General features: G+C 42.1%; 1 protein-coding gene and 1 pseudogene across 3 annotated transcripts in view; both read left to right on the top strand.

The window, feature by feature from the left end:
- The window catches only part of TBCE (tubulin folding cofactor E), an 88,860-nt gene that overhangs the window by 139 nt on the left and 64,802 nt on the right, over positions 1–23,919 (top strand). Inside the window, exon 1 of one of the 3 annotated variants that reach the window (XM_039247157.1) lies at positions 6,219–6,307. The exons of 1 other annotated variant lie outside the window; for it this stretch is intronic. In XM_039247157.1, coding sequence (XP_039103088.1) covers positions 6,291–6,307 — 17 coding nt within the window. In that variant the 5' untranslated portion in view covers positions 6,219–6,290. Of the gene's footprint in view, positions 1–6,218; positions 6,308–6,534; positions 6,584–23,919 lie in introns of those variants that run through there. One more of the 3 variants, XM_039247158.1, reaches the window with a different exon arrangement.
- LOC120241812 lies at positions 10,348–11,074 on the top strand (annotated as a pseudogene).

Here is a 23,919-nt window from a genome sequence, read left to right as displayed (position 1 = left end):
CTCACTTAGTGGTATTTTGTTACAGAAGCTCAAGCCAACAATGACAGGTAAATCCTAGGAGTGGCCTTGCTAAGTCATATGGTGACCTTGTAAATTTTGAGGAGGGATTATACACTTAAGATATACTCCCTTAGGTGTACAAAATGTATATAAAAGTATATATATTTTTATTTATTTTAAATGTTTTTTCTTTATTTTTGAAAGACAGAGTGCAAGCAGGGGAGGGGAAGAGAGAGAGAGAGGGAGGCACACAATCCGAAGCAGGCTCCAGGCTCTAAACTGTGAGCACAGATCCCAATACAGGGCTTGATCCCATGTAGTATATCATGACCTGAGCCAAAGTTGGTCACTTAACCAACTGAACCACCTAGGCACCCCTATAAAAGTATATTTATTACAGCGGCATTCATAATAGAAAAATGTTGATTAAATCAAGCCTGTGACTGAGTGGAGCAAAAGTATCTGTACACTATATGGACATATAGATGTAGATATAGATATTTACATATACAGATACTAAAATATTTTTTTGAGATAGTTGTGTTCTTACGCCTCTATTTTTGCCATCCTTACTTCCAGAAAGGCACCAGGTCATTTTGTGCTTTCTCGCCTCTGGGAAGTATTATGATCCTAAGACTAAAAGAAATTTCTTGCAAGATACTTCCTTTTCTGAATTAATTTTCCTGAAACATGAGGCTGTGGGGGAGATCAGTCTAGGTGTCCTAGAAGAGGAGTACAGAAAAAAGGAGCAGTGACTTTCAGGGCGAAAAGAAAAGAGAGGAGAGATTCTGGGAAGGGAGCTAATGCCAGAAGTTCCCATGATTGTGGGTAGCGCTCCTCGAGGCAAGCAAGACTCTAGAGAGGATGGAATGGACAGTAACACCTGCACACACTTCCGCATGAATTTTTTTTTTTTTAATGTTTTATTTATTTCTGAGAGACAGCATGAGCAGGATAGGGTCAGATAGAGAGGGAGATAGAGAATCTGAAACAGGCTCTAGGCTCTGAGCTAGCTGTCAGCACAAAGCCCGACACGGGGCTCGAACCCACAAACTGTGAGATCATGACCTGAGCCGAAGTCGGAGGCTTAACCGACTGAACCACCCAGGCATCCCCCTGCATGATTTTTTTGAGGACACAAACATTCAATCCACCACCCCAAGGGAAATGAAAAAAACATCCATGCAAAATCTTGTACACCAATGTTCACAGCAGCATTCCCACGTCAAGGAAGCAGAAAGGTGTCGGACTTTGAAGGATCTTTTTCAGTGTTAACAATAAAGCTGTCAACGGTGTCTATGAAGCCTGGAGATGAAACGCCCTCAGGCACTTCTTAAATCTAAAGCTGGTAAAGTGGCCCCAAGTCTGCCTGAGATTAAATTTTCTGCTAGTGTTGATTCTTTTTCCCTTTGGGGAGAATACTAAAAGGAAAGTAAAAGAAAAAGGCCAAAAATATTGAAATAACATTGAGAATGGAAAGGCTGTGTTAAGTGCCTCAGTTGACTTTGGCTCAGGTCATGATCTCACGGCTTCTGAGTTCAAGACCTTTGTTGGGCTCTGTGCTGACAGCTCAGAGCCTGGAGCCTGCTTCAGATTCTGTGTCTCCCTCTCTCTCTGTGTCCCTCCCCTGCTTGCACTTTTTCTCTCTCTCTCTCAGAAATAAACATTAAAAAAAATATTTTTTTAAAGGAATGGCTCTGTTAGTGGATGAGAGATTCCAGAATGCAGAAAGCAGATGACTGACTGATGAATGCAGAACATATAAAGCCATAGCTAAATATACACAGAGAATTGGTTATGGCTGACACAGGACCCAATAGGCTCAGTAAAACCATAGATATAGGCAGGATAATGCCCCCACCAAAGATGTCCATGTCCTCATCCCCAGAATTGTAAATATGGTAGGTTATATGGCAAAGGGGATGAAGGTTGCAGATGAAATTAAGTTGCTAATCAGATGACCTTAAAACAGGGAGATTATCTTGTTAGACCAATCCAGGTAGACCAATGTAATTTCATGGATTTTTCCAAGTGGAAGAGGGGGGAAGAGGAGAGTCAAAGAAGATGTGAGGCTAGAAAAGAGGTCAGAGTGTTTTGATGTCTAATGGACTCCACCCACCATTTCTGACTGTGTAGATAGAGGAAGGGGACCATGAGCCACAGACTACAGGTGGCCTCTAGAAACCGGAAAAGGCACGGAAACAGATTCTTGCCTGGAGCCTCCAGATAGCAAAATGCCCCACTGATGCCTTGCTTTCAGCCCAGTGAGAAGTGTTGGACTTCTACTGACCTGTAAGATAAGAAATCTATGTTATTTTAAGCCACTAAGATTGTGGTAATCTGTTAGAGCAGCAATAGGAAACTAACTGGAACAGTGCTATACTTGTCAACATGGAGCTTTGAAGGGTTAAATGTGGATGAAAACAAATTAATTGATGGTCTGTAAATAAAAGGATGATACCCCCCGACTACCTCTTTCTTGTACCCCAGTGGGGAAACTAAATCATCATTGCCAGGTATATGTCCTTAAGCAAAAAAAGTAAGACATCTTCTCGAGAGAACTAGAAGTCAGTTTCTAGGATTAATTTGGGCACCTAGCAGAGATGCTGGTGTCAAAGACCTACACTCTTCTACTGGGCATTTGAGAGCCTTCTAGAAGTTCGATTGGCTATTCCCTTCCCACTCACATGACAGTGAGACTTACCATCAGGAGTCCTGCCCATAGGAGCCAAGCTCCCACTTGCTCCCATTTAGAATTTCTACTGCCTCATTCTGTAATATAAATGGACAACCAGAAACTCCCACCTTTGTGGAGTACCTGCTGTGTAACTGAGAAAACCGAGGTTAAAAAAGAAGCAACAACAAAATACGAAAATATAGAAAATTTTAATTTAGAGCAGACAGGAATAATTAAGGGAACACAGAAAATCTTAAGGGTCACCTGGGTGGCTCAGTTGGTTAAGTGTCCGACTTAACGCTTGGGTCATGATCTCGTGGTTCACAGAGTTTGAGCCCCCCGCATCAGGCTCTGTGCTGACAGCTCAGAGCCTGGAGCCTGCTTTTGATTCTGTGTCTCCCTCTCTCTCTGCCCCTCCCCTGCTCATACTCTGTCTGTCTCTCTCTCTCTCAAAAATAAATAAAACATTAAAAATGAAAAAAAAAAAGAAAACCCTAAAATAAGACAAACCATAACCTTAAATAGTATTCTTGGAGAGATCTGAGAAGATAGTGAATTGAATCTATGACAGATGTTGTTTACCTACCCAGAAATCATTTCCTTGTTTTTTTCCTCGTGGTAAGAATCTTGATACTTTCTCCCTATTTCATGGCCATATGCTTCAGGAGAGGCAGAATTCTCTCTTCCTCTGAGGAGGCCAGACTTTTTTCCCTAAGGGCCTTCAACTGACTGGATAAAGCCCACCCATGTTATGGAAGGCAATCTGGTTTGCTCAAAGTGTACTGATTCAACTGTTAATCTCATCTAAAACACCCCTTGACGCAATATCTAGATGAGTGTTTGACCAAATATCTAGGTGCCATGGCCTAGCCTAAGTTGACACATAAAATTAATCTTCACAACTAGTGTGATCAGAGGAAAAGCTGCCATGTCAGAAGGTGCCAACTTTGCATGATATAAACACCTGCCACTGTGAAACATCTCCACTGAAGGTTGACTCCCTGGCAGGGAGGAGGACTGACTTTGAAGAAGACTGTACAATGTTACAATGAGAGAATTAGCTTTTGACTTTGTTTTGTTTTCCTTTTTTTAAGATTAAAAAAAAATTTAATGTCTTATTTATTTCTGAGAGAGAGACACACAGCGTGAGCAGGGGAGGGTTAGAGAGAGAGGGAGATACAGAATCTGAAGCAGGCTCCAGGCTCTGAGCTAGCTGTCAGCACAGAGCCCGATGTGAGGCTTGAACCCATGAACCGTGAGATCATGACCTGAGCTGAAGTTGGATGCTTAACTGACTGAGCCACCCAGGGATCCCTGTTTTTAACATTTTAATTTTAAGTAATCTCTACATCCCAAATGGGGCTCAAACTCACAAGCTAGGGATCAAGAGATGCACACTCCACCAACTGAGCCAGCTAGGTACCCCAGTTTTTTTTTATATATAACTCTTTCTCAGAATGTGCTTATGAATAATTATCCATAGACTCAACTTTCGTTGTGTCTACTTAGACACTAATGAAATCCAATAAATCTGAAAATCAGTGGGCTTACCAGATCTTGATCTTCTGTCAAGTTACTCCATAACTCCATATGATTTCTGTACTAAAATAGTTGTCAGGGTCCCAGTAACAAACACCAGAAAGTAGATATATACACAGAGAGAGTAGGTAGCACAAGATGAACAAAGGCAAAGACAGATAATCACAGAGGGAGCAATCAAAGGAGTTAGGAACTCCAGAATGAAGAAGAGACTAGCTAATTGAAATGAATTGGAGTTCTTGGGGTGCCTGGGTGGCTCAGTCGCTAAAGCATCCCGCTTTGGCTCAGGTCATGATCTCACGGTTCAAGTTTGAGTCCCACTCTGGGCTCTGTGCTGATATCACAGAACTTGTTTCAGATCCTCTGTCTCCCCCTCTCTCTGCACCCCCCTGCTTGAGTGTTCTCTCTCTCTCTCTCTCAAAAATAAACAATTAAAAAAAAAAAAGTGTCCTTAGAGCACCTGGGTGGCTCAGTCGGTAAAGCATCCTGCTTTGAGTCAGGTCATGATCTCACAGTTCATGGGTTCTAGCCCTGTGTCAGGCTCTGTGCTGGTGGGTAGCTCAGAGCCTGGAGCCTGTTTCAGATTCTGTATCTCCCTCTCTCTCTGACTCTACCCTGCTCACGCTCTCGCTCTGTCTCTCTCTCTCTCTCAAATAATAAAACATTTAAAAAAAATTTTTTAAGTGTCCTCAACCTTCATGAGTGCAAGAAATTTGTTCAAAATAAACAGTGATTGGGGGCGCCTGGGTGGCTTAGTCGGTTAAGCGTCCGACTTTCGCTTAGGTCATGATCTCGCGGTTCGTGGGTTCGAGCCCCGCTTCGGGCTCTGTGCTGACTGCCAGCTCAGAGCCTGGAGCCTGTTTCAGTCTGTGACTCCCTCTCTCTCTGACCCTCCCCTGCTCACGCTGTCTGTCTCTCTCTCTCCTAGAAATAAAATAAAACATTTAAAAAATAAATAAATAAATAAACAGTGATAAAGCCCATTCAAAGAGAAGCTTATAGCCTAACAAAGTTAGGTTTATTAAGTTGCTGAAACATGTAAGTCCACACACCAGAAAGACAGGGTGAATCTAACTTAAAAAAAAAAAAGGGTGGGGGAAGAGACTGGGATAGCATAGGATTGGGTGTGGTATAGGTAAGAAGTAAGCAGGCTCTGGTCTGGGCTGTGAAGCCGACTCTAAGGTCTGGAACCCTTGACAACTAGAAAGTTAAACGTGGATTATTGTATCTGAAAACCCCTTATTTGAAGCTCTATACCTGGACAAAAAAGTATCTAAATGACCCACGTGGCTCAGCTCTGCCAGGCAGGAGAGGGATTTTGCATTCTCACTGATACGGTTTCAAACAACAAAGTTTCTGAAAGTTTTGTTTTAGGGAGCGTCATCCTATGTTCTTTCATTAATCAACAAAAGCTGTTTTTACAGATTCACAATGGATATCTATGTACTGAAATTCTTCTCTTTTTTTTTTTATTTAAACGTTTATTTATTTTTGAGCGACAGAGACAGAGCAGGGAAGGGCAGAGAAAAGAGGGAGACAGAATCCAAAGCAGGCTCCAGGCTCTGAGTTCTGAGCCGTCAGCACAGAGCCCGATGTGGGGCTCGAACCCACGGACTGCAAGATCATGACCTGAGCCGAAGTCAGAGGCTTAACCGACTGAGCCACCCAGGTGCCCCACTGAAATTCTTCTCAACTTTAACAGTCAGCATGAATGCTACCTCCCTTAGTTGTTATTCAGTTTCCCCTTGGGTGGGATAAAGTCTTCTTATTTTCAACCAATGATACCAACACCACAGGTATTATGTGCTTTAATCATGTACCAGGCCCCATGCGAAACGTTTGTGTCATCTCATTTGATCCTCATAACAAATTACTGAGCTAGTTACATAGGAGAAACCTAACGCTTAGAAATTAACATGCCTATGGAATTTGCTTTCCCTATTATTGTATTTACTTTCATTCCGTCTGTTTTACCTGGTTGATTATTATTATTATCATTTCAGTGTTTGAGGTATCAACATGATCTTCTCCTCTGTGACCACACGCATCCGACGCGGTAGACTCTTAACTAAACATGAAACTGAATCACAAGTAAGCTGGAACACGCACGTTCGTTTGGTTGTTCTACCATCCTGGGTTGAGAGGAATCGCCGGGGCAACACTGGAGCTTGCCCAGGTTTAGATAGGTGGTCCAAACCACCAGCTCGAAAGGCCCTTGCTTGCAATAGTCAAGCCTAAGCGCCAGCTGCCACCGCCCACTCAGCGGAGGCGGGACTTCCTGTCTGCCTAAAGAAGCACTTCCGGTTACGGCCGGAAGCCTCGCGTGCGAGGGTTGGTGCCCCGACCACCTGGGCTCTCCGGTAGCAGGTGAGCTTCGGAGGGGATGAGGGGCTGCGGGAGACAAGCGTTCGTGGCCGGCCAGTGGCCGTTGCGTCACCCCGCCATGCTTTGGTCCTTTAGTCCTTTCCTAGAAACTTCTTAGGTTGTCAGAGTCGGGCGTTGCCTGCTCTTTGCCGCCTCAAGCAGACCCAGGCGCGCCGGCTGGAAGGGAGTCCGGGCCGGCGAGGGGGCGGGGGCTCTTGCTTGCGCGGGCGAGGGAGCCGGGTTGGCAGCGCCGTCCATCCCTTTACCCGGAAGCCTTGTTGGCGGGTTACTTCGGACGAGGGGAAATAGCTCAGGTTAGAGAAACAGTCCTGAAGTTCCGGATCATTTAACATTTGTGACGGAGGAGCAATAAGTGTAGTAGGTGGAGAATATTTAACATTTTGGAATAGTGCTTACTATCAACCGCGGACTGTTCGGAGTTGTGGGTGGGTGCACAGAAGGCTGCGACGCCCCTGCCCACAAAGAAACAACAGTCTCTTTGGAAGACAGGGTTCACAAATGCCAGACTTTTAATGTAAAGACGGGGGAAGATGAAGATCAAGGGAGCCGACTTCTTGTTTGCCATTAACCTAGCCAAGGCCGCTGGCGTTTGATATTTGTCTCAACATCGTTCTAGTTTTAAGCTTTCTGTATGCTTTTATAAACAAAATCCACGTCAACAGCCTCTGCCTTTTGACAGGCAGGTTTTTGTACTTATTGTCATTACGGAGATATTTGTTCAGGCCCAGACTTTTGGAGCCATCCATGACTCATCTCTTTCGCACCACACATACAGTCTGTCAGCATATCGTGTGGACTTCACCTTCAGAATCTGTCCAGACTCCCAACTCCTTCTCAGTGCTTTCACTTTACAACCGTCTCTTACTCTGATTACTGCCTAGCCACCTAACTAGTCTGCTTTTTCTTCTTTCAGTCTCTCTTCGTCATAGCATCTAAGGTGATCCTCCAAAAAAAAACAACAACAACAACAACAGATTTTTCCCCTCCTTTGAAAATCCTCCAAGGACTCTTGGGATGCCTGGATGGTTCAGTCCATTCAGTCTCTGACTCTTGATCTCAGGTCGGGTCCTGATTTCAGAGTGGTGGGTTCAGGCTCCCCACTGGCTGTAGACCTACTTGAAAAAGAGAAAGAAGAAAAAAGAAATCCTTTAAGGAATGCCCATTTCATTTAAGAGTGAAAGCCAAAGCCGGTAGAGTGGCCCCCAAGGTCCTGCTCTATCTCTTATTCCCTCTCTTGCTACTTCTCTTCATTGCTCTACTATAAGGCCTCCTCAAGCACATGCCAGCCTCAGGATATTTGCACTTGGGCTCTTTTGCCTGGAAGTCCCCAAATCCCTCTGTTTCTTTATATGGTTCAGACCCTTAACCTCCCTCCTTGGTTTTGTAATAGTATCTTGTCAGTGAGGTCTTCTCTGACATCCTTCCCTTACATCCCCATTGTGCTCTTTGTCACTGTGCTTCCCATTATATGACATGCCATGTGGTTTATTCATTTATCTGGTTTACCATGTTTCCCCCACTAGGATAGAAGCTTCATGAGGGCAGATACTTTGGTTTTGTTTACTGCTGTATTCCTAGTGCCTAAAACAGTGTCTGGCTTTCAGTAGGCTTCTTATAATATAACTTGAATGAATATATTTGGACTTTTTCTGACATCTTATACTTTGTACTTTCTGGCTCCCCCCCACCCCCCCTTCTTGCCTTTTTTTGGATTGAGGTTGGATTTTGTTGTCTCCATATTTTCTTTTCTACTTCTTTGGAAGATATATTACTCTATATGTGCTCTATTTCTGTTCTTATACCAGTTAACCTTTTTTTTTTTTTTAAAGGAAGTAGTTTTATTTTTTTATTTATTATCATTTTTTAATGTTTGTTTATTTTGGAGAGAGACAGAGCATGAGTGGGGGAGGGGCAGAGAGAGAGAGGGAGACACAGAATCCGAAGTGGGCTCCAGGCTCTGATCTGTCAGCACAGAGCCCGATGCAGGGCTTGAACTCACAGACGGTGAGATCATGCACTGAACCGAAGTTGGATGCTTAACCTACTGACCCACCCAGGCGCCCTGGTTAACCTTTTAAATTTAATTTTGAGTTTCACTATGAATACTTAATTGAATCTAATTAAATCCTAATTTTTTTTAAGTGTTTATTCATTTTTGAGAGAGACGGAGTGTGAGCAGGGGAGGGGCAGAGAGAGGGAGACACAGAATCTGAAGCAGGCTCCAGACTGAGCTGTCAGCACAAAGCCCCACACGGGGCTTGAACTCACAGACTGTGAGATCATGACCTGAGCTGAAGTCAGATGCTTAGCCAGCTGAGCCACCCGGACATCCCAGTCTCAATTGAATCTTAACCCTGTAGAACAATATTGTTTTTACCTTTAAGTTACGGATTTAAACAGGCTTCTTAGGTCATCTCAATTCTTAATTACTTTTGTAAGATGTGAATGTTCAACAATAAAACTAGAGATGTTACCATTTTCTGGTGGTTTTGATTTTTTCTTTTTGATTTATTAAAGTCAGTTTATCATATACTTTAATAGAATATTTGCTGTATACTTAGCACTTTGAAGTTTATTTTTTAAAAGAGTATATGGTGCTTTCCCCACCTTACCGTTTTGTTGTGAAATATGCAACAATGCATTGTCTCTATGGAGGGTCCACAAAACAATAATATGGTAGACATATTATCGAGTGTGAAATGAGTACGACCCAGAAAGTAAGTAAGGTCTACCAGAAAGGCAAAACATTATTGTTTGCCAGTTATTAGAAGTGGCTGGGATGAATTTGTGGAGGAATGATTTGAGTAGATTTGCTGGTATTTGAAAGTGTATACAGAAAGGGCACAAAGTTATTAATTTAATTCTCTTTTATATAGTTTTGTCCTAAAAATTGTGGTTTTGGTGTAGACGTAAGTCATTGGTGTTTTAGGGAGAAGACATGCCTATAGCCTCTTAGGAAATGCTTAAAACTTTTTGGAGGATGTACTGAAAATGACATGAGACAATTTGGTACGTGAAGGCAAAGGAACTACTGTGAGGACGGAGTACAACTCGGAGACAAGCTTTGACATTAGGCATAAAAGGACAGCAAGGCATGCTGAGTGAAACAGGGCAGTCCCAAAAGACATACTGTTTGATTCCACTTATGTATCTAGAGTGGTCAAGTTCATAGAAACAGAAGGTAGGGGCTGGGGAGAGAGGGATATGGGGAGCCCTTCAGTGGGTAGAGAGTTTCAGTTTTGCTAGATAGAAAGGTTTCGGTGATTGGTTGCACAACAAAGTTAATATATCTAATGCCACTGAACCGTACACTTTAAAACGGCTCAGGTCATGATCCTGTGGTCCAGCCCCTTGGGCTCTGCGCTGACTGCAGAACCTGCTTGGGATTCTCTCTCCCTCTGCCCCTCCCCTGCTTGCTCGCTCTCAAAATAAACTAAAAAAACAATGGTTAATATGATAAATTTTATGTTATGTGTATTTTACCACAACTAAAAAAAACTTTTTTAAAAAGGACAGCAGATGGATCTTTGCGCTCCCTACCCCACCTTTGCTCCCCTCCCCCCTCCCCAACGATGCCAGCGACACCACAGAGCAACCCATTTCCGGTGGGGCTCTGGGGTTCGGGCTTCTCCTTACTGAGCACCAACAGAGGCTGCCAGGTGTAGGCACAGTGAGGGGGTCAGTGACCTGGAGGAGGTGAGGAGGCCGGTGCACCGGAGCCAGAGTGCCTGTTGAAGGTGACAGTGATGCGGAGATCTAGAAGAAAGATAGTCTCTAGCTGGGATGGATATTAAGATATTGAAAAAGAGGTCAATAATGAAAGTGGAGAATCACAGAGGGGGACAGACTGGTGTTCTCAGCTTTGCAGGGGACTCATTCTCACAGCAGCGGTTTGTTGAGAAAGAGTGGGATGGTGGAGCTTTATGTCCAAAACAATTCATTTCCCGTGGTCATTCGTTCGAGCCCTTCAAGAACTGCCTGTCTCACTCCAACTCCATGTTGCTGCTGAATTGGTCCAGGCCACCCTTCCTCTAGAGCTTCCTCAGGTGAAACCAAAGAGAAATGATGAAGGCCTGGGGACTGGGGATGCACCTAAAAGGGCCCTTGGGACCTGGAGGAGAGGGGTCCGTCTCTGAGCTGCAGTCTGCTGCTGGCTGCCCCAGGCGCCTGGGTGAGGATAGCCCAAGCCTGGATCCTCATCCCAAGCCTGAGAACCCACTGCAGTCTTCCACTTGGAGGAAGAGTTCAAGCTCCCGCTCTGTTTAGATGTGCCTGCAAAAGACAGAATGTCTTACCAGACCAGACATCTGAGGACCGAAAATCTGAGACAGGTGGGCAGGTGGCCCAAGAAGAAAAAGTCCTGCAGCACCATCTGTAATGGAAGAAAAGAACGTGGAGTCTGAGCAACCAAGTACATGGAAAACTGTTACTGAGGAAGAGCTTCAAGACTGGTTGGACAGCATGATTTCCTAACATAAAAAGCAAAAAAGGGAAAAAGAAAAATGAAAAAAAGTCCATGAAGCAGATTTGGGTTGGCTTGTCAGTAAGGGCAGGCCCAAGGCTGTCCTTGGGGAAGAGCTGGTTTACAAGTGTGCCTCAAGCCCGTGTGTGCCACCACGCTTGTCCTGATGAACGCCTACCTCTATGTCCCACAACATCTGAAACTGTACGCTTAAGAGGCTCCTTGCGTTTGTTCTCTGGCTTGGTAATCTAATAGATTCGTTGAGGGCAGTGGGTCTTATGGTTCTTGTTTCCAGCCCCCTTCCTTCCAATGTTTGCAGCCTAGCAGGTGCTGCTGCTGACAGAGTAGGAGCAGACAGCAAGGTATGCATTGGGCCAAAGTAAAGGAACGCTGGTGGGGGGGGGGGGGTAGGAAGGACAGCAGATGGGTTTGTTTAAAATTGTGCTAAATAGCAGGGCGCTTGGCTGGCTCAGTTGGTAGAGCATAAGACTCTTAATCTTGGGGGGGTGAGTCCAAGCCCCATGTTAGGGGTAGGGCTTACTAAAAAAAAAAAATGGGCTACATACTTGGAAATTGTCATATTTTGGGTGGTAAGTTAAAAGCAGATGTTATTTTTTGCCCTTAAATGTTTCAGGGATTCTCAAGCTCTGTATCTAGTCTTTCAACCTGAACCTCCAAGCAATGCAACCTTCTTACATTTCCCTACCTAGAACATTTGTCTTCTTACTCTCTGCTGTCCATTCAGACAGCTTCATCGGGGTGTGGTTTCCACATGGAGCCTTCCTTCACTCTTAACCCACATGGTGCTCTTCCATCACTGAATTTGGTCCTTGCATTTTTAATTTTAGGTCTTAGTTTTTTGCTATGGGTTATCTCTCCCACTTAGACTATAAGTTCCTTTTAAGAGCCTGTCTTTTATCTCCTCGTGTTCTTTGTAACAGGTTAATAAACGTAAGGACTCACAGCTTGTTAGTGTTTGAGCCATGATCACTGCCTGGAGCTCCAAAATCTCAGTTAGGTGTGGCTCCCATTGATGTTGTGGTTTCTACTCGATAGGCGTCCAGTGTATGAACCATCTTGAGACCTCACACCAGTTATTTGAGTACAGTTTTGAATAAATATAGGGAAAGATTGAGGGACATACGTTTGGAAAGGTAATGGAAGTCATATCGAAGAGTCATTTTTCTCGTATTAATTCACAAAGTGCCAGTTTTTTTTACCTGTTCTGTTGTGTATCAGACTTTGTTTTTTTTTTTTTTAATCTCTTGGTGGTTAAAGGAGGTGGGAAATGAGATAACTGATTTTAGAATCCAAACCAATGAGCAGTGTAGACCTACTGCAATTAAACTTCCCCGTGTCAGGTACTGTTATTCTGAATTTGTAATATATTTCTTTGAATTTATGGAATATTTTCCCCATATTTATATATGGAATCTAGGGGCACCTCGGTGGCTCAGTTGTTTGGGCATCCAACTTCAGCTCAGGGCATGATCTCACGATTCGTGGGTTTGAGCCCCACATTGGGCTCTGTGCTGACAGCTCAGAGCCTGGAACCTGCTTTGGATTCTGTGTCTCCCTCTCTCACTCTGCCCCTCTCCTGCTCACGCTCTGTCTCTCAAAAATAAATAAATATTTTTTAAAAATTTAAATATAGATTCTAATTTATGATATTAAGGGTCTTAGTCATTAAGAGATGTTAATGGCTAACATTTATTTATTAGTATTTTTAAATTGCTTTATTTGTTTTTGAGAGAGAGAGAGAGACCAAGTGCAAGCAGGGTAAGGTTGGGGGTGAGGGCAGAGAGAGAAGGAGATGCAGAATCCGAAGCAGGCTCCGGGCTCTGAGCTGTCAGCACAGAGCCTGATGCGAAGTTTGAACCCTCGAACTGTGAGATCATGACCCTAGCCGAAGTCGGATGATGCTCAACTGACTGCACCACCCAGGTGCCCTAGTAAATCACTTACTTTTAAAGTTTATCTGTCTTGAAAGGGAGAGTGCAAGCAGGGGAGGGGCAGAGAGAAGGAGGGACAGAATCTCAAGCAGATTCCTTGCCATCAGCGCAGAGCCCAACTTGAGGCTCGAAACTCAAGAACTGTCAGATTGTGACCTGAGCCGAGACTGGGAGTTGGTTGCCTAACCGACTAAGGCACCCAGGTGTCCCAGTGGCTAATGTTTATCAACTGTTGATGGTGAACACTTCTACACTTAAAAACTCATTCAGTTCTCACAACAGTCCTGTGAAGTAGGTCCTAATATTATACATTACGTTTTACAGATGAGGACACTGAACACAGGTTAAATTTTCCAGTGTCCCATAGCTACCATGTAGTGGATGAGGTCGAATTTCTTTACAGCAGACTGACTGCATATAATGTTCACATTGCATTAAATAAGAACACATGATCTTAATTCTTGTGTAATTTTCAGAATACTTATGGTTGCAGGAGAAAGAAACTCAGCTCAAACTGATGTAAGCAGAAGAAAAGAATTTACTGTTTCATTTGGGCCAGTGAAAGGCCTTATGCATAGTTGGATCAATCCGCTTTCCTCTTTGGCCTTCTTTTCAGACAAATTTTTTTCACATAGTAGCAGAGGTACCTTTCAGTTCTTCTGGTATTGTTTTGTTTTGTTTTTGAGAGAGAGAGGGCCCAAGTGAGTGAGAGGCAGAGAGAGAGAGAAGCAGGGCTCACCCGATGCAGGACTTGAACTCAACGAACTGTGAGATCATGACCTGAACTGAAATCAGATGCTTAGCTCACTGAGCCACCAGACACCCTCAGCTATTCCTGGTTTAAATGGTCCTTTTGGGGGCGCCTGGGTGGCTTAGTCGGTTAAGCATCCGACTCTCGCTTAGGTCATGATCTCACGGTTCGTGGGTTCGAGCCCCGCGTCGGGCTCTGTGCTGACTGCCAGCTCAGAGCCTGGAGCCTGTTTCAGTCTGTGACTCCCTCTCTCTCTGACCCTCCCCTGCTCACACTGTCTCTCTCTGTCTCCTAAAAATAAATAAAAACATTAAAAAAAATTTTTTTTAAAATAAATGGTCGTTTGGTTTTAGGTCTTGGGAAAGAGAGAGATGGATCCTCTCTTCAGGAGTCCATGTCATTTTCTAAAAGGTTGGCTCTGCTTGGGGTAGAGTCTTCACATATGGACCTGTTGCTATATGCAAGGAAATAGAGGTGAGGAGTCATTATATTGGCCTTCCTGGGCCATGTGTCCACTCCCGTGGTGGGTGAGTGACAGCCCACCAGGCAGAGAAAGTACACTTCCCACAGGTGAAGATTTGCTGGGCTAAAAAGGGCAGAAAATAGGTGAGAACCATTTCAATAGTATAGATGGAACTCTTCCTCTTTGTTCAGATGCCTTTCCCAGGTTAAGATTCTTCCACTCGTGGGGCGCCTGGGTGGGTCAGTCAGGTGAGCATCCGACTTTGGCTCAGGTCATGATCTCACAGTTTGTGGGTTTGAGCCTCTCATCAGCTCTGTGCTGACAGCTCAGAGCTTGGAGCCTGCCTCAGATTCTGTGACTCCCTCTTGCTCCCTCTCCCCCACTCACTCTGTCTCTGTCTCTCTGTCTCTCTCAAAAATAAACATTTTTTAAAAAAGGTTAAAACAGAAGAACAACCCATATTTTAAGAAAGGAAGGAAGAAGGAAAGAAAGAAAGTAAATCTTCCACTCTTAGAAAATAACACAGGGGCACCTGGGTGGCTCAGTCAGTTGAGCATCCAACTCTTGATCTCAGTTCATTTCTTGATCTCAGTGTTGTGAGTTCAAGCCCCACGTTGGGCTCTGTGCTGGGCGTGAAGCCTACATATATTTAAAAAAACAAATCCAAAACAAACCAGTTATTTTTTAGAAGAATTTGTAAAAGAATTGATTTGTCATTATTTTGCATGAATATTGTGAATAAGATAAGGAAAATGAAAGCATTTTGTAAAGGACTATGTAATTTAGTTTAAATTTACTTTGTTGTCATGTCCTCAAAATTTCTTTGATTCTTTATCTAGGCTAAAGACTGCCTTAGCAGTCTGATAAAGCCTGTGAGCTCCTTAGAATTTTTTTTAAAGATTTTATTTTAGGTAATCTCTATACCTAATGTGGGGGGGGTCGAACTCACAACCCCAAGATGAAGAGTTGCTGACAACACTACTGACTGAGCCAGCCAGGCACCCCTAGAATGTTTCTAAATGTTTATTTATTTTGAGAGGGGGGGAAGGGGCAGAGAGAGAGAGAGGAGAGAGTATCCCAAACAGGCTGCACACCGTCAGTCTGGAGCCCAACATGGGGTTCGATCTCACAAATTGCAAGATCGCGACTGGAGCCAAAATCAGGAGTCAGACACATAACTGACTGAGCCACCCAGGTGCCCCTAGAATGTTTTTAAATGCAGAAAACATGCAGAATTTCATATAAAGAACTTATAAAACTCAACACTCAATAAAACAAATAATCTGGTTAAGAAATGGGCAGAAGATATGAATAGACATTTTTCCAAAGAAGACGTGCAGATGACCAACAGACACAGAAAAAATGCTCAGCATTACTCATCATCAGGGAAATACAAATCAAAACTATAATGAGATACCACCTAACACCTGGCAGAATGGCTAAAATTAACAACATAGGGAACAACAGGTGTTGGTGAGGATGCAGAGAAAGGGGAGCCCTCTTACGCTATTGGTAGGAATGCAAACTGGTGCAGCCACTGTAGAAAACAGTATAGAAGTTCCTCAGAAAGTTAAAAATAGAACTACTCTGTGATCAGCAATTGCACCATAAGGTATTTACCTAAATGATACAGAAATATACAAGGTATACGTGCACCCTGATGTTTACAGGCAGCATTATCAACAATAGCCAAATTATGTAAAGATCCTAAATGTTTATCAACCAATGGATAAAAAACAGGTGGTATATGTATATAATGGAATATTACTCATCCATAAAAAGAATGAAATCTTGCCATTTGCAACCATGTGGACAGGGCTAGAGAGTATTATGCTAAGCGAAGTAAGTCCCAGAAAGACCAATACCATATGATTTCACTCGTGGAATTTAAGAAACAAACACAGGAGGGAAAAAAGGGAAAACCAAGAAACAGACTTAAAACATTTTTTTTTAATGTTTATTTTTGAGAGAGATACAGAGACAGAAAGTGAGCAGGGGAAGGGCAGAGAGAAGGAAATAGACTCCTGAAGCTGGCTTCAAGCTGCTTGAACTCGTGAACCGTGAGATAATGACCTGAACTGAAGTTGGACGCTTAACTGACTGAGCCACCCAGGCATCCCAAAACAGACTCTTAATTATAGGGAACAAACTGATGGTTTACCTGAAGGGAAGTGGGTGGAAGGATGGGTAATATAGGTGATGGGAATTAAGGAGTGCACTTGTTAGGATGAGCACCGGCTATTGTATGGAAGTGCTGAATCGCTAAATTGTACACTTGAAACTAATTTTATATTGTATGTTGACTAACTGGAATTTAAATAAAAACTTGGAAAAAAATAGGATTTTAAATGAAAGTTCAGTTATATGAAATAAAGTTATCAAAATACTTAAAAATTGTAATGTAAAATGTGTCCGTTAATATTTTAAATAACAAAATCTAGTAGCAGGTCTGATAAATATTGTCGTTTGAAATAGTGATGCATGTAAAGTATATCTCGAGATGTCTATAATAGCTGTAATGTGATATATGTGTGATCACAGGTGCTACTAATCCAACTGATTTTTTGCCTACGTACACAATTTTGGAAAATGCTAAATTTCCGTTGGAAGCTGTGGATCCTTGAGTCTATGGATTTAGGGTAAAAAATGCCTCACTTAGGCTCCATCCAGGTAATCAGCCCAGTACTCCAACTACCTGATGAGAAAGATCCTTGTTCTTGCTAGTTGCCCCTGACTTATACTGTATTTCCTTGACCAAGCTTCCTAGATGCAGCCTTTGGGTTTCTGAGGAATATCCACTGGACTATCCCATTATTGTGCAGTCCCCACTTTTTGGGAGAGTCATGTATGTTTTGAATACCATTGAGGCCAGATATTAACCTTGACCTACCTTCAGTCTGAGTTTCTGGTGGTCATGACTTAACTACTAAAAGATATATTCCTTCCCATCTTTTATTCCTAATAAGCATAGATGCGAGGCCATTTCCTTTCTTGTCTTCCCAGGTAATGATCAGCCTCATTGTAAAGTAATCTGCCTCTCAGAGGAATTGAGAAAAATAGTTCCCAGTAGGAATTAAGAAAATGAGAGGAATGGATAGTAGCATTTTATAAAGAGGGAAAAATTACTTATGACACTGTTGATATTGGATGCTTTTGAGAAGAAAGTGTTATATATAATCAAAGTAATGGAGGAAATAGGCAAAAGATTTTAGGAAGAAGTTGTGGCAAAAGCACAGTGCCTGAGCGTGTGGTCTCAAGTTTCCGTTCCAGGAAGATGCCTGCAGGACCCGGAATAGCACTAAGAATTGCTGGGAGAGACTCATCATTGGAATGGAAATGCGTCTTTGTTCAGAGCAATCTGATGTAAGACTTGACAGCTGAAGAGTATATATCAGGAAGGTACATACTTGTTTGGAGCCACGAGTGGTGGCATTAGGGTAGAAAGCACAAGGAACAGTACTAGGACTAAGGAGTAGAAGAGATCTATAGGTGATGCTGTCCATCATTTGGTAAGGAGAATAAGGCTGTTATCCTCCTTATACAGATTATAAAAGAGGCACACAAAAAAGTAAATGATGAAAAGATTTCAGCTGTCTTAAATTCTTTTTTTTTTTTTACAGTTTATTTATTTTTATTTTTTACAAATAGTTTATTGTCAAGTTAGTTTCCATATAACACCCGGTACTCATCCCCACAAGTGCCCTCCTCCATGCCCATCTCCCCCCGCCCCCCCCTCTCCCATCAGTCCTCAGTTTGTTCCCAGCATTCAAGAGTCTCTCATGGTTTGCCTCTCTCCCTCTCCCCCACCATTTCCCCCCTTCTCCCCCACCATTTCCCCCCTTCTCCCTCATGGTCCTCCGTTAAGTTCCTCCTAATCCTCCTATACGTGCAAACATATGATATTTGTCCTTCTCTGCCTAACTTATTTCGCTCTCAGCTGTCTTAAATTCTGCTAGAGGCTTAAATTCTTTTCTCTGGAAAAGACCTGATTTGTGTGTGGGGCTGGGGAACAGGGAGGGACCATGTAAGTTCCTTGGCAGAAACAAAATGAGAGGAAAGATTCCTTTGTTTTGAATTCTCATCAACAAGAAGGAAGAAATAAGTGAAGTGAAAGAGCCTGAGATATTGTGGGTAAAGAAACTATTTTTGAGTCTTTTCAGTGAATAAAATGTTGAATATAATCAAACTGTTTCCTTGGGCATTAGGAAGGTATATTTTGAAAAATGGAGAAGAAATACCATATTCTTCTTGATTTCATTTTTTTAAAACACAGCGTACTTGTAATGAGTTAAGTACACAGCTATTTCCATTAGCAATTGCCTTAATGAAGAGGTCATTTGAAGACTGCATTATATGCAGTGTAGTTTCAAAGAGGTAAGCATATGGCTATTCCCCTGAAGTACCATATTTTTAATGATTCAGTTTTCCAATTAAAGTGGAAGCAAATCAAAGCTCTATAAAACTTAAAATATTGGGCTGAGCAAGCCAGGTACCCCTCGTATTATTTTTTTTAAAGTTTATTTATTTATTTTGAGAGAGAGTGAGAGGGAGAGAGGAGGGACAGAGACACAGGGGGAGAGAGAATCCCAAGCAGGCCCCGTACTGTAAGCACAGATCTTGATGTGGGGCTCTGTCTCAGGACCGGTGAGATCTTGACCCCAGCAGAAATGAAGAGTCAGATGCTTAACCGACTGAACCACCCAGACACCCTGACAAATTTTTTAAAATATTTTAAAAAATTTTTATTTTTATTAAATTTTTTTAATGTTTATTTTGAGACACACACACACACACACACACACACACACACACACACACAGTATGAGTGGGGGAGGGGCAGAGAGAGAGGGAGACACAGAATCTTAAACAGGCTCTAGGCTCTGACCTGTCAGCACAGAGCCTGATGCAGGGCTCGAACCCATGTACCGTGAGATCATGACCTGAGCCGAAATCAGAAGCTTAACCGACAACCACCCAGGTGCCCTGACAATATTTTGTAAAAAATATTACGTTTTTTAAAAAGTTTATTTATTTTGAGAGAGTGTGTGTGTGTGTGTGTGCAGCTAGGGACAGAGAGAGCAAATTCCAAGCAGGCCGCACACTGCCAATGAAGAGCCTGACAGAGGGCTTGAACTCAGGAACTGTGAGATCATGACCTGAACTGAAATCAAGAGTCAGACACTTAGCTGATTGAACTACCCAGGCACCCCTTGAGGGTTTTTTTAGAAAGTAATCTCTACTTCCAGCATGGGGCTCGAACTCACAACAAAGAGTCTCATGCTCCACAAACTGAGCCAGCCAGTACCCCAGACCATCTTAACAATTTTCAGGTGTTCATGTTGAGTAGCGTTAAGTAGATTCACATTGTCGTGCAGTCGTAACTACCATCTGTCTCCAGAACTCCTTTCATCATCCAGAACTGTAACACTGCAGCCATTAACACTATTTCCCCCTTCCCACAGCCACTGGCAACCACAGTTCTTTCTCTATGAATTTGACTACTCTAGATACTTCTTTTAAGTGGAATCATACGGTATTTGTCCTTTTGCTACTGGCTTATTTCACTTAGCATGGTGTCCCCAGGATTCTTGCATGTTGTAGCATGTGGCAGAATTTCCTTTCTTTTTTTTTTAATAGTTTATTGTTAAGTTGGTTTCCATGTAACACCTAGTGCTCATCCCCACAAGTGCCCTCCTCCATGCCCATCACCCCCCTTCCCCCCACCCCATCTGCCCTCAGTTTGTTCTCGGCATTCAAGAGTCTCTCATGGTTTGCCTCCCTCCCTCTCCCCCACTGTTTTCCCCCTTCTTCTCCCCCATGGTCCTCCGTTAAGTTCCTCCTAATCCTCCTATACGTGCAAACATATGGTATCTGTCCTTCTCTGCCTGACTTATTTCACTCAGCATAACACCCTCAAGTTCCATCCATGTTGCTACACATGGCCAGATTTCATTCTTTCTCATTGCCATGTAGTAGAATTTCCTTTCTTTTTAAGGCTGAATAATACTCCACTGTATGTATATGCCACAATGTGCTTATCCATTCATCCATCAGTGGATATTTCGGTTAGTTCCATCTTTTGGCTATTTGTGACTAATAGCACTGTGAACATGGTTGTACAAATATCTGCTTATGTCCTTCTTTGCAGTTCTTTTCAAAGTATTTTATTTGAGGAATTATGTAGTCATCTCATCGTGGAGAACATACAAGAAACAGTTTAGATTTTTTTTTTAAAGTTTTTTTTTTTATGTTTTATTTATTTCTAGGAGAGAGAGAGAGACAGCGTGAGCAGGGGAGGGTCAGAGAGAGAGGGAGTCACAGACTGAAACAGGCTCCAGGCTCTGAGCTGGCAGTCAGCACACAGCCCAACGCGGGGCTCGAACCCACGAACCGCGAGATCATGACCTAAGCGAAAGTCGGACGCTCAACCGACTAAGCCACCCAGGCGCCCCGAAACAGTTTAGATTTTTAAAAACAGGGTAAGAAAAAGATCAGTAAAGTGGGTAAAGGATGGGAACAGGTAATTTATAGAAAAGAGAATCAAAATGAACATATGCTCAGCTTCCCTCATAAAAGGAAATGTAAATAATATGTATATTTCACTAGTCAGACTGACAAGTAACCAAAAATTTGATAATATTCTGTGAAGGGCCATGTTGTGATGATACAGGGTCTTGCGTACAGTGCTGATAGGATTGTGAGTTGATGTGGCCACTAAAAAGGGACATTTGTTAGTAGCTCTCAGCATTTAAAATGCTCTTACCCTTTGACTCAGGAATACCCAGTGAAAGTTTCCTACAAATATTTTTGCACGGGTATAAAAAATAATTGAGCAGATTTAGTCTTTATAGTATTATTTATAATAGCAAAAACTTGGAAGTAACCTAAGTCTATCAGTTTGTGAAGATTGGTTATATAAATTATGGTATGTATCTATACAAATACCATGCAGCCATAGAAAATTTAAAAGCTTCTGACATGGTTGTGAGTAAATTTCCAGGTTATATTATTAAATGAAAATGTAAGGAACAGAACCACACATATAGTATTGTATCATTTGTGTAAAGAAAGAAAAAAAATATCGGCTTGTGTAAGCACAAAATGTGTGTGGAAGTATATATAAGATACTAATAAAACTGTTGCTAATGATTGCAACAGTTGGGAAGAGCTAATGATTAGCAGGAATGGAAGGGAAACTTTGAGTGTATTCCCTTTTATTCTTTTGAGTATCATTTATTTAAAAAATTAAGTGAGAGGGGCACCTGGGTGGCTTAGTCGGGTAAGGTATTTCCTTTCTCTGTTGATCATCATGGTCTTCCTTCTCCTCTTCCTCATTATTGTTAATAGAATCATAACTATTCCTTCCGAACATATTCATACAACTCAGAGGTGTGTAAGTTACCCCATTCCTGTGATTGACAGTATATTCTGGGACTGACAGTTTATTTTGAGTTCAGGGGAGCACTTTACAAAGTTCATGATGTTCTTGCATGTGAACTCGATCATAGGAGGGCTTGTAACTGAAAAGTTTTACAGTTTGTATGGGTTCTGTCTTTGATCAAGGTCATATATCTAATACACACACACACACAAACATTTTGTTTTTAATCTTACAAAAATTGCACAGGACAGAGCTGGGAGAGATAATTACTGTTGGAGTGTTCGATGTTCGACATATATAAATGTAAAGTCCTTCATTTACATGTAATATGATGTGTTAAATTCTGCCTCAATGATTAGTTGTACAAGGGGTGCTCTACCTGTCAGTAGAGCATACAACTCTTGATCTTGGGGTCGTTAGTTCAAGCCCCATGTTGGGTGTAGAGATTAGTTTTTTTTTTTTTTTTTTTAATTTTTTTTTAATTTTTTTTTTTTTATTTATTTCTAGGAGAGAGAGAGACAGCGTGAGCAGGGGAGGGTCAGAGAGAGAGGGAGTCACAGACTGAAGCAGGCTCCAGGCTCCGAGCTGGCAGTCAGCACAGAGACCGACGCGGGGCTCGAACCCACGAACTGTGAGATCATGACCTAAGCGAAAGTCGGACACTTAACCGACTAAGCCACCCAGGCGCCCCGAGATTAGTTTTAAAACTAGCTGTACAAGTATAGAATAGAGAAGACCTGATCTGAGAGTTCTTCATGGGAATTTCTAAGACTTTATAGAAACAAGTAAACAAGTAGATTTTCTTTTGGTGCCAGTGTCAGTATTTAACTTTGTTTTGAATGGATGGTTTGGCCACATGGCTTTCTGAAGTCTTAAACATGTTTATTTACTTTGAATAATTATCTCAAGAAATTTTCCCAGGGAAATACTTCAGAGGACAAGAGTAATTTAAAAATGGTATTTTTAGGGGCGCCTGGGTGGCTTAGTCGGTTAAGCATCCGACTTTCGCTTAGGTCATGATCTCGCGGTTCGTGGGTTTGAGCCCCGCGTCGGGCTCTGTGCTGACTGCCGGCTCGGAGCCTGGAGCCTGTTTCTGTCTGTGACTCCCTCTCTCTCTGACCCTCCCCTGCTCGCGCTGTCTCTCTCTCTCTCTCCTAGAAATGAATAAAACATTAAAATTTTTTTTTAAAAAATGGTATTTTTAGCTGTTTTGGGGGGAGGGGATGTAAATGATTAAATCAATTGTGCTATGTACAGGTCAGCACTAAAGAGCTTGATACGATAATTCTGTGGCTATATAGAAAAATGTTCACACTTAATAAAAGAAGTAGAACAGAAATTATGTATCTATTTCAATTATAAAAAATTCTATTTACATGTCAATGAAAATTGAAAAGGTGTTTAAAACTAGTAAAAACTATTTTTTAAGATAATTGTAGTTAAATTTAAACATTTAAATTTTTTTACATTTGAACTTTTATTTTAAAAATTATTTTATTTGAGTATAGCTGAAATACAGTGGTACATTAGCTTCAGGTATACAGCATTGTGATTCAGTTTCTGTGTACATTATGCTTCCCTCACCACAAGTGAAGCTACCATCTGTCACCATAGAACGTTACATTATCATTGACTATATTTCCTATGTTATGATTTTCTTTCTGTGACTTACTCGTTCCATAACTGGAAGCATATCTCTCCCATTTTGCCAAATCCCTCCCTCCGCCCCCACCTCTGGCAAATATCAGTTCTTTGTATTTTAGGCCTGATTCTGGTTTTTGTTTGTTTATTCATTTGTTGTTGGTTTTAGATTCCACAAATGAATGAAATCCTATAATATTGGTCTTTTTCAGTCTGGATTATTTCACTTAGCATAAGACCCTGTAGGTTCATCTGTGTTGTTGCAAATGGCTCAAACTCATCCTTTTTATGGCAGTGTAATGTGTGTGTGTGTGTGTGTGTGTGTACACCATTCTTCCTTTTCTATTTATCAGTGGACACTTAGGTTGCTTTTACATCTTGGCTGTTAGAAGTAATGCTGCAATAAACACAGGATGCATGCATCTTTTCAAATTGATACAGTGTTTTCATTTTCTTTGGGTAAATACCCAGGATTGGAATTGCTTGGTCATATGATATGGTATTTCTATTTTTAATTTTTTGAGGAACCTCCATACAGTTTTCTACAGTGGCTGCACCAATTTACATTCCCACCAACAGGGAATGAGGGTTTTTTTTTCCCCTCCACATCCTCACCAACACTTGTTATTTCTGGTCTTTTTGATTCTCACAGGTATAAAGGTTATATC

This window comes from Hyaena hyaena, unplaced genomic scaffold, assembly GCF_003009895.1.
Source record: "Hyaena hyaena isolate Hyena2069 unplaced genomic scaffold, ASM300989v1 scaffold_288, whole genome shotgun sequence".
Classification (NCBI taxonomy): Eukaryota; Metazoa; Chordata; class Mammalia; order Carnivora; family Hyaenidae; genus Hyaena; species Hyaena hyaena.
The sequence above is the reverse complement of the archived record's forward strand: the minus strand, read 5'-3'. Positions and strand labels throughout refer to the sequence as shown.